The following is a 10,868-nucleotide window of genomic DNA, read 5'->3' as shown; positions in this document are numbered from 1 at the left end:
TTATTGAAGAAATACAGTATAAGAATTAATTTTGCATTGACTATCAAGAGTCACAGCAGTGTTACTCCAGTCTTTCTTCAAACTTGGCTGGACTAGTAGTCATTGCAAAATATCTGCAAAATGTGTTCATTACCAATATTCACACATAATCTGAACAAGAATAGCCTTTCTGGGCTCCAGGTACTCCCCCCTATTTTAGCTCCGCCCATTTAAGACATCATTGTCCTATGCTTTTTTTTTTTGTATTCCTGTTGTGATTCGCTGATGCGGAGTCACGCGACGTATAAAACACAGCTCCTGAGTTTCTCTGCCTCTCAATCCGCCATTTTATGCAACGCGGCAGTAATTGTTTTCGTTTTACGGTGCCGTGTAAAATAATATAAAACAACGCTTTTATTTAAGTTTGTTTTAATTAGTAGATTGTCGCAAAAATGGAAGCTGAAGGGCAGTCCGATTTCAGCATGGAAGAATTTCCAGAAGGATCCAAGATTAACGCCAGCAAAAATCAGGAGGACGATGGGTAGGATAGCAAACTAATTATACGACAAAGATGGCGTAAACGCCATGTACTGTAATAAAATATTTGGTGGAAACGCAGTGAAAATAAACGGCGTTTTGTTATAAATCCGTTTGTCTTTATAATTGTGCATGCATTTCTCGGTTATTTCAGTTCTGGATTTTTAAAAAAAATCATTTTATTGGCATTGTTTTGCAACGGGCCGTTTAGTGGAAAATGCGACACTGTATAAATTGTTGTAACATTACAAGTGTATGTTTGTAAATGTATTTATCTACGAAAGGTCATTTTTAAGCTTTGGAAATGTGTAATGACCGCTGTTATATTTGTTCCCATTAGTTACTAGTAAATACTAACCTAATTTTGTCATTGAAGGAGGGGTTATATAGATAGTACAATATCTCACCTTAACGTCACTGCACACGTTCACGCCCAGCCTAGTATAAGCTGCAGAACTGGTGGTGCAGAGAGCAGCTGTCTCTCGCAGCTCGTAGGTTTCACGTTTGTCGGTGGTAGAACAACACACAGACGATATCACACTGAGCTATGCACTTGCACTATTGAAGAATAAAGACGATGCCCATACGCGAATTGAGTGTTTGGGAACACACATTTGTACGCCTTATAGACATACATTATTAAATATTTATAAATATGAGGAATTGTAATTTATTTTATATAGAAAAATGCGATGGTCAGTGGGGACAGAGTTAGCCCTTTTGAATAAGTTTACCCACTTGAATTAATATTTATCTGTTATCGCTATCATGTATGTACCTGCATTATTGAAACAAACACCTCAGTGTATAGGAACTTTCAATTATTTATCGTGTAATATTTTTTTTTTTCTGGGTTAACTAGATTTGTTTTTTAAAACAAACTACTTTGATTCTAGGAAAATGTTTATTGGAGGGCTCAGCTGGGACACAAGCAAGAAAGATCTTACAGATTACCTGTCGAGGTTTGGAGAGGTGTTGGATTGTACAATTAAGACAGACCCCATTACAGGAAGATCTAGAGGTTTTGGCTTCGCCCTCTTTAAAGATGCTGACAGTGTGGACAGGGTAGGTAAAACAGAAGCTCAGTTTTAATAGTAAAATGCAATTAGGCAGTTGCCATTCATATAATCATTTATGTTTTCCTATAGGTGCTGGAGCTGAAAGAACACAAACTGGATGGAAAGCTTATTGATCCTAAAAGAGCCAAAGCAATGAAGGGTAAAGAGCCACCCAAAAAAGTGTTTGTTGGAGGCTTGAGCCCGGATACATCAGAAGATCAAATCAGAGAATATTTTGGAAAATTTGGAGATGTAAGAAGCTTAAGTTATTTGTTTTAAGGCTGTGCAACCCCATGGACAGACTTGGAGTTTGAGAATCTAAAATGCCACCAATTTTGTTAATGCATCCTGTTCAGCAGTTCTGCATAGAAAGCTTTGCAGATTTGTGTTACAGGATTGTTGATTGAAGCCCAAAGTGCTGGTTGAGCCTGCTGCAGGCAACCCATGTTTGAATTGCACTGTGTGTGGAAGGATTGCTGCTATCTAAATGCACTCCTCTTTACTTATGTTGCTGCATGGTGTTTTAAACCAGCGCCTTTCAGTGAACCATTAAATATGGTTTACAAACATAATGAAATGCATTGATAAATTTGATGGCATTTGTTAACAGTGCTGGTAGGTATTCCTAATGTCTAACTGCACTTGAATTTCAAAATAAGACCTGCAAACCATGCTCTCTCTTCACTTATTTAGAATATCATGCAGTTCAGGTGAAAAAAAAACACCTTAAGGTACCAACCAGGCTTTCTATGAGTTTGCTTTTTGTGGTATAAAGCTTATAGGTTTAAATCCACTTTACTTGCAGATTGAAAGCATCGAACTTCCCATGGACACCAAAACGAACGAGAGGAGGGGGTTCTGCTTCGTCACATATGCTGAAGAAGAACCAGTACAAAAACTGCTGGAGAGTAGATACCATCTTGTCGGATCCGGCAAGGTAGACCATGCATTTAGTTGTATTTAAGAAGTTTTACTCTAGGTATTTTTAGATGTTTGGAAACTTTTACCAGCCTATAGCTGAAGAAGGGGTGGTGTTTCTGTTGCTTACATGTTGGTTCACAAGCTTGTGTTGATTCTAAAATGCCTTGCAACAAACACATTCTAGGGTTATTTAACCCTTTTGTTTTTTATGTATAGTGCGAGATAAAGGTGGCCCAGCCCAAAGAAGTATACAGACAGCAGCAGCAACAGAGGGGCGGAAGAGGGGGCTCAAGAGGACGTGGTAGAGGAGGTGAGTTCTAGTTCTGCATGTGTTCTGCTGTTTCGGCCTAATATAGTTGTAGAAAATGGCTTCAGGTGTGATCTGATTCAGTTTATACGTTTGGTTTAAATTTAACTAACAGAAAACGCTATCTGTTTCTGGAAGTTTGATGCTATAGAATGGGGCAAGTTAGCAGGTTATATAGCTACTGGGTTCATGGGTGGGGAATGTTCACTTTTTAATATAAAAAAGAAGTCTATTTTGACCTATTCCCTTTATCAATGAAAACTTAAATGTATTTGGATCACTTTCTTGGGTACCTGTACACTTTTTCTTTATATATATATATATATATATATATATATATATATAATATATATATATATATATATATAATCTCACACACACACACACTGAATTACTGTAATTAACTTCGGGCAGACAGTAGATTTTTAAATGGTCTATTTGACTAAAACGTGTCGTTTTTGTTCCAGGTCAAAATCAAAACTACAACCATGGTTATAACAATTACTATGGTCAAGGTTATGGAAGTTACGGCAATGGATACAATCAAGGGTACAATGGCTACAGTGGCTATGATTACTCTGGGTATAACTATGGGTATGGACAGGAATACGACGACTACAATGGTAAGCATAATTATTGCTGATGTTCAGATCAACAGTAGTTGGTGCTTTTAGATACAAGTCAGTCCTGTGTATTCCTGTACAGTATTTTGAAATTATTGTAATTTTTCCCCTGTATGTAAATGCAGAAGAAATTTCAATAAATAAGGATTGTGATGACGCCTCATTTTATTTGCTCAAAAGTGCTTTTCTGACATGCAAGCACTGTACAGTATCAGAATTAGATGACACTGCATAGAATAGAAGAAATATACACTTTATTTATTTTTTATTCTCCACCACACCACATGTGTGTGATTTTTTTGTAAAAACAATTTGTTCTGCTGGAAGATCTTGGTACTGAACAGTTACCACAAAGAGCCATGTCCCTACTAATGTAAAGGAAAGGCAGTCTTTAGGTTAGTTGACCTTCTATAAAGTTTTTGAGACATGCCAAGAATACACACTGGATGGGGAGGGGGATATGTTAACATGTGTATCACACCCCTGAGCCAGACTGCAGCTCTGCACATGTAAAGATATGAAGTCTGATTAGGACTGCAATACCTTGCACTACAAGAGCCTTGGTGGTTGAAAGCCTAACAGGCCTGAGGGAAGGGGGACATGCTAAGTCAGCTGCAGATTCACTGTTTAATAACCTTATTCATCAAGAATGAGGCTTAAGTGAAAGTGTTACAATTTCCCAAAAGCTTTTGCTGCCTGTGCAGGTGGCATTCTTGTCTAAATTCACTCCTGGTGTTCTAATGGGCTTTTGAGTAATATTTGCAAAACGGTTGGTATTATTAAATGCTAAAAGTTGCTTAGCATCAATCTTTTGGGCAGGTAAAACTCTCTCAGGAAAAACCTTATTTATGAACATTTTATTTTTTATTTTATTTTTTTTAGAATTTAGTTTAAGAATACCCTGCTTTCCATTTGTTTAAAAGCCAATAGTGGTTTGGCTTGGTAATGTTTTGCAATCATAACTAGAAAGGGGAGGTATACACTATCATTTTAGCCAATTTATTCAGACTGAAGGCAGAAGATTTGTACATAACATGAGCTAGTAGTTCATGCCACGGCAAGATATCACGGTAAAGCTAAAAAGGTCTGTCTTTTGTATTGGTATTTGAAATATTTAGGTATGCTTCTGCTGGCTATTTAAAGACACCGAAATACACGTGTTGATCAAATCAAAGCATTTTAAGGATCAGTGTTGAAATTATAAAAAAAAAACAAAAAAAAAAACGGGGGGGACAGACAAAAAAAGACTGAAAAACAAATGTTCCCCCAACATCTTTCTCCATGTATAATATTTGTTGTCCAAACAAAGATGTTTTAGTTTAACTTAGATTTATATGTGATTGACTGTTATGGATGTGTTTTAAGGATAAAGTGCTTCCTTTAGATTGTAGGCTATAGGAAATATTAATATGTAGATAAACACAGACGGGCCAATGCTGTAGGACTACAGCATTTGTACAAGAATTCTTGAACGACAGCTCAAAAAAAAAAAAAAAAATTGTAAGGTTTGACAGAATTAATTAAAGAGAAAGCTACTTTTGTATGTGTATTCAAATTTCTGCAAACCTAACAAACCTCTGCTTTAAGTAGGTCAACAAAGCAGCTATGGCAAAGCTTTGAGGGGAGGAGCCAATCACCAGAACAACTATCAGCCTTACTAAACGGAAACCGCACAGTTCTTGGGATTTCGGTAAGCTTGTGACCTGGAAATGAAATTTTTAGCTGTGCTTTTGTAATTTTAAAGATCAATAGACAAATCCATTAAACTAAAAAAAAAAATTAAATAAAGACTTGAAGAAGAAAACACTTTGAGGCAAACAACAAAAAACACATGTTGCCATGCATTCAGTTTTTGTAAATGTCATTTTTTTGTTTAAATTGTGTCTATAGATCTTTAATTTGCTAAGTTTGTATAGCAATTGTTTTAGTTTTTCTGTTGATTTTGTAACAGGTGATCTAATGGAAATAACTTAAGAGACTTATTAGCAATATTAACAGGTAAAGTACTGCTAAAGGGTACAAAATTAAGGACCGTTTTTTTATTTATTTTAATTTTCTTCCTAACTCTGATATTGTACCTTGTTTGTACCCGCCAGCGGGAACTTCATTGCAGGCCGTGTGTCACCTTGACCACGTCATTCTCTGGGAGTCGCACATAGCGGGCAGAGAGCAAGGCATGCACAAGAAAACGCTGTCCTGTGGTATGGTCTCTTCCAACTTCCTGTACCAGCGTAAAGATTAAAAATGGAAACTTCAGACTTTGTGGTTTAACGTTTTTTGTTTTCATTAAATGTTTTTTTACAGGAGTCTTTAATTTTTTGGTTTTTTAAAACAAAAACTTCGTAAATGACTTAACTGCTTAATTGTATTCTCCTTTTATTTTAGTGTCATTTTTGTATTTCAGTTCTGGACCTTCAGTGATTTTAAAAATATGTAAATGCTTAAACTTTAATGCTTGCTTTTTCTTCATAGCTAATAGAGAAACCGTCAAATGATAAACAAGATCAAGATTTTTTTTAAATATAGGTGTTAAAGATCATATGTAACAGGCTTTTTTTTTTTTTTCTTTTCCCAGGAACAACAAATAAACCTTTCAAATGTACACTATCAATGAATAAAATGCAAAGCAAGTTGATTGTACTATATAATATCTAGAGGGGGTGTGGGGGTTGGGGGTGTTGAACTAGTGGCAGGAATGGGTTAACAAATTAATTGTGCTCCACAGTAAGTGATCACACCTGTAAAATTTGAATTTCTATAACTTAAATATGGGGCTGGCTGTATAATTAAAAAAAAAAATTTGCATGTTCTACATATGATCTTTTAAAAAAACCTTTTAATAGTTTAAAGTTGACAGCACAAGAAGCTAATCAGTGCAACTTGGGCGTTTTTCTAATTTTCATGTAATGTTTGGTACAAAGGTTTAACACATGCTTGTCTTTTTTTTTTTTTTTCCAGGTGGGAGATCCGGAGGAGCATTCTGCTAGTTATCCTGGTAGCAACCGAGAGGTTCTAATCCTTTTTAAATCCAAAATATCCTTTTTTTTTTTTTTTTTTTTTTTTCCCCCATTTTGAGATGACATTTATTTTGTAATCCTAAAACATCAGTGTGAAGTTGGCACACCGGGTGTCCATTTTGTAAATAGCTACTGAACAGTTCTTATTTTTATTGGAGTGTTCACATCTGTCCTTTGCCACATGGCTGTTGTATTGCTGCAATTAATCTGTTCAGCTTATTTTCTTTTGTATTGTTCTGTTCAGCATCTTTTTAATGTAATTCCCTTTCTTTTTTTTTTTCCAAAACCGTGAAGGGATTAAAGTATGGATACAGAAACTGCTGTGCCTGAATTTATTTCGGTCTATAGTTAATTGTAAAGTCAAGCAAAATCATTCGAAATTTCAAAGATCCTGCAATACCAGTTATAGACACTTAAATATATTTCAATATTTACAATCCACAATTATGAAGACAAATGTGAACCACTTGTAGTTTTAGCATTTTTATAAAGGAGAGCAACAATTCTTGATGGGGATAGTGTCTGTTCTCTCCCCTTTCCTATGAAAAGCAAACAAAAGGTGTGTAATGCTTCTATTAAACATTTTTTTTCTTGTTTTATTTGAAATCTGACAGTACACACAGACACTTAAGCAACATGCCTCTAGAATAACTAATAACTGTTTTTAAATGACTTTGCTCACACTTGCTGTTGTTCATGTTCAAACAATTACTGCTTTTACCAATATAATGTATATGTGATATTTTAAGTTTTGAAAATTCTATTTTTATTTCCTAAAAACACCTAGGGATAAATCATGTGCTTACTGTGGAGAAAACAAAATCTACTGTATGTTCTATATTGCCTCTTGATGCAACACCTTGTTTTGTCTTTGAGTTTAGTCTATATAATCTTTTTCACAAGTTTAAAGATACTGCATGGTTGAGACCCAATATATAAAAATACTTTCCACCTGTGTGTAACTTGGCCATTGTGTTAACAGCTGCATCAAGTGTAGCATCTCATACACTGTAATAGTTTACAAAGCCACATTTGTGGCTGAATTTGTGAACTGACCAACCAAAGTTTTAGGATCAATAAGGAACTATGAACCAGGCAAGCATTATTAGGCCAAATGGCCCTGTCCTGCTGGTAACTGTTCATGTTTTTTATGAACTATTATAATTGACTTAAAGGAAACAAGTACAAAAAGCACTTGACCAATTTGTTTTGATCCAGAACTTAAACGGCTTACGGTGCAAAAATCACTGAAGTGCAGTAAAAGCATAAATTTCCTGCTTTCATGCCAACGTATACAGTATTTAAAAACAAAACAAAAAATCATTTATAGATTGTTTTGCTCTGCATTGTCACAGTATTTAGATTCAGATCCTACTAGTTATTATTATTATTATTATTTATTTCTTAGCAGACGCCCTTATCCAGGGCGACTTACAATTGTTACAAGATATCACATTATTTTAACATACAATTACATTCTTTTTTACACATTATTTTTTTTATACAATTACCCATTTATTCAGTTGGATTTTTACTGGAGCAATCTAGGTAAAGTACCTTGCTCAAGGGTACAGCAGCAGTGTCACCCACCAGGGATTGAACCCACAACCCTCCAGTCAAGAGTCCAGAGCCCTAACCACTACTCCACACTGCTGCCCCTACTACTGTATAAGCATCATACCTAAGCAACATGTTCTATTTATATGACAGGACCCAATGTAACATACTTGTATATGTCAGATATAGTGTTTACAAATGCATTATGTGACATGTATTGCAATTTGTAAAAGTGAGGCACTGATCCCTGTTTTTCAATATGTAACAGTAAGTCATCACTTCATTTAGTAAGGCATTAAAATGCTATAATCAAACTTTCTGTAATTACAACAGTTGTATATATATATTTTTTTGATAATGCATGTCTCAAGTGGGATATATCACAAAATGATTGGGGTATGAATTAATCTGACATTTTTCTGTCTGCCTGTGGTTTCATTTTTTTTTAAATCAATTTCAGGTTTCATACAACAGTCATCATGAAATGTACAAGGATAAAAGCTTACAGCATAAAAAAGACTCCATGTGTAAAATGAGAAGCTGCACAGTAGTGTATGTATCTATTGCAACAGAGCAATCTCAGTGGCTAGAAAGGTTGTGAGATTAACCTTAATTGACCAAGCAATTGGAGTGTGTCAGAAAGCCTTTTATGACAGATACCCACAAATTAATACAATATAAGGCTCTTCAATCATAGTACTACATTCCAGTAAAACTACCTTCAATGGGAATGAGTCCTAATAATTTATGTCACATATGCTCAATTATACAAACCTTTTGGATGGAAATGAAACATAACATGATTGGTGTATCAAATCGTTTCAACCCAAGAATTTTCACATTAGGTGACATGTGAAGCCATCAAATTAGGCATGACCAAAAAAACACAATGGCGTACTTTCATAGGTAGCAAAGACTAATCCTTGACACGGGATACACGCTCCCCCACCTATGTAAAGAGAACGGTACGCTGAAGTGGTCGATGCCTTTCACGCAATGGCAAAGAGCATTAGCAACACTGAGATTTTTTTTTTTTTAATGAGATATTTTATTAACGGTTACTTAAAAACGTGTCTCAGGTAATAACACTGATACCAATATCTTGTAAAAACAAAACACAATTACTGTGTTATCTGTGTGTGATATATTATTTTAGATAGGCCTATTTTATGCATGATATGTGTATGTTTTTACCTGTACATTTCACAAACATGAAATAAAATTTTAAAAAAAAATACTAGCGAGAAGAAAAAGAAAGGTTGTAATGGTGTACACATTAATTAAGGATAAAACCGAGGTCATATCAGCAAGGTGGAGTGTTAGAGCTGAAGTACACTAGATGCTGCCTGTATCTTCCATTATCCTAGATTTTTTATAGTTCGCTTCAGACTTCACCGTCTTTCATCCGGCTATCAGCCTCGAATGATAAAGGGGATTGGTAATCCCAATGAAGAAATAGCATAGAGGTTCCACATGACATATAACATATTTTAAAATGCATTTATTAAGCTGTTTTGACTGCTACATCTTCAAAACACATTTAATATTTAAATAAGTCATTACCGATGTCAAGGGACGGCAGACAGTGAAAACAAAACAAAAAATCCTGTGCATTTCCCATGTTTTAAATATGCTGTACCACAATATCTTACTGCTTCAATATGCAGCATTAAGTTTGCAATGCATTATCCTATGGTACACGGTTAAAGAGTTGTAACTGTTATTGTGATTAGGGTTCAATAAATAATAATTTAGCAGAGGTGGCTTGCATTACAGCTGAAATGTGATTTTATTTATTTAGTGTGCATGTTTGCACGCAAAATAAATAGCAATACGATTTAAAAAATACGCTATTTGTTTAACGAAATTAACGAAAATAATGAATACGGTTTCAATATTGATATATAGACTACTAAAAAAAAAAAATTCCACTGAACTGTATTGAGAAGGGGGCGGGGGGTCATACAAATTACTGTTCAATTTTTATAAAATTTTTTTTTTATTTGATTGTTTAGAAATGTAACTTTACCTTACCACCCTTTGTAGTAAGGTAAAGTTAACCACTATGATTAAATGATAACAACCAAAAATGCAGTCTATTCTATAAATTCATTTAACGATAGGCCTGTGTCATATTAAACCGTGTTATTATTAAAACGAAGTGATTTAAGTATGTACAACATGTTATGGTAACCAATTTCAAAACTAAAACGATAAACGATAGATGTTGGAAAGCTATATAAAAAAAGGCCAACAAGATGCTCGGATATATTGTGAAAAGTGTTGAATTTAAATCAAGGTAAGTAATGTTAAAACTTTACAATGCATTAGTAACACCTCACCTAGAATATTGTGTTCAGTTCTGGTCACCTCGTTACAAAAAGGATATTGCTGCTCTAGAAAGATTGCAAAGAAGAGCAACCAGAATTATCCCGGGTTTCATACTGACGGTCTAAAATAATTTAATCTATTCAGTCTTGAACAAAGAAAACTACGCGGTGATCTGATTCAAGCATTCAAAATCCTAAAAGGTATTGACAATGTCGACCCAGGAGACCTTTTTGACCTGAAACAAGAAACAAGGACCAGGGGTCACAGATGGAGATTAGATAAAGGGGCATTCAGAACAGAAAATAGGAGGCGCTTTTTTACACAAAGAATTGTGAGGGTCTGGAACCAACTCCCTGTTGTTGAAGCTGAACCCTCTGGGATCCTTCAAGAAGTTGCTTGATGAGACTCTGGGATCAATAAGCTACTAACAACCAAACGAGCAAGATGGGCCGAATGGCCTCCTCTCGTTTGTAAACTTTCCTATATTCTTATGTTCTACATACAGTGTGTTCAACGATTAAAGTTTACAGATAGGAAA

At 35.0% G+C, this 10,868-nt stretch overlaps 1 protein-coding gene across 4 annotated transcripts; it reads left to right on the top strand.

Annotated features, from left to right (window-relative positions):
• Positions 1–296: 296 nt before the first annotated feature.
• Positions 297–6,759, top strand: LOC117408690 (heterogeneous nuclear ribonucleoprotein D-like). 4 transcript variants are annotated; one of them, XR_004545411.3, is made up of 9 exons: positions 297–520; positions 1,413–1,581; positions 1,665–1,826; positions 2,380–2,511; positions 2,712–2,805; positions 3,270–3,425; positions 5,016–5,115; positions 5,522–5,626; positions 6,384–6,759. XR_004545411.3 is itself a non-coding variant. In XM_034013923.3 (8 exons), exons 1-7 carry the CDS (start codon positions 432–434, stop codon positions 5,084–5,086), a joined length of 876 nt encoding a protein of 291 aa, XP_033869814.1. In that variant the 5' UTR covers positions 297–431; the 3' UTR covers positions 5,087–5,115; positions 6,384–6,759. The 4 variants fall into 4 exon arrangements, 2 of the variants coding, with proteins under 2 accessions (XP_033869814.1, XP_033869815.1); XR_004545410.3 differs by having other exon boundaries at positions 5,013–5,115; XM_034013923.3 differs by lacking the exon at positions 5,522–5,626 and having other exon boundaries at positions 5,013–5,115.
• The last annotated feature ends 4,109 nt before the right edge of the window (positions 6,760–10,868 follow it).

Source organism: Acipenser ruthenus, chromosome 2 (assembly GCF_902713425.1).
Source record: "Acipenser ruthenus chromosome 2, fAciRut3.2 maternal haplotype, whole genome shotgun sequence".
Classification (NCBI taxonomy): domain Eukaryota; kingdom Metazoa; phylum Chordata; class Actinopteri; order Acipenseriformes; family Acipenseridae; genus Acipenser; species Acipenser ruthenus.
The sequence above is the reverse complement of the archived record's forward strand: the minus strand, read 5'-3'. Positions and strand labels throughout refer to the sequence as shown.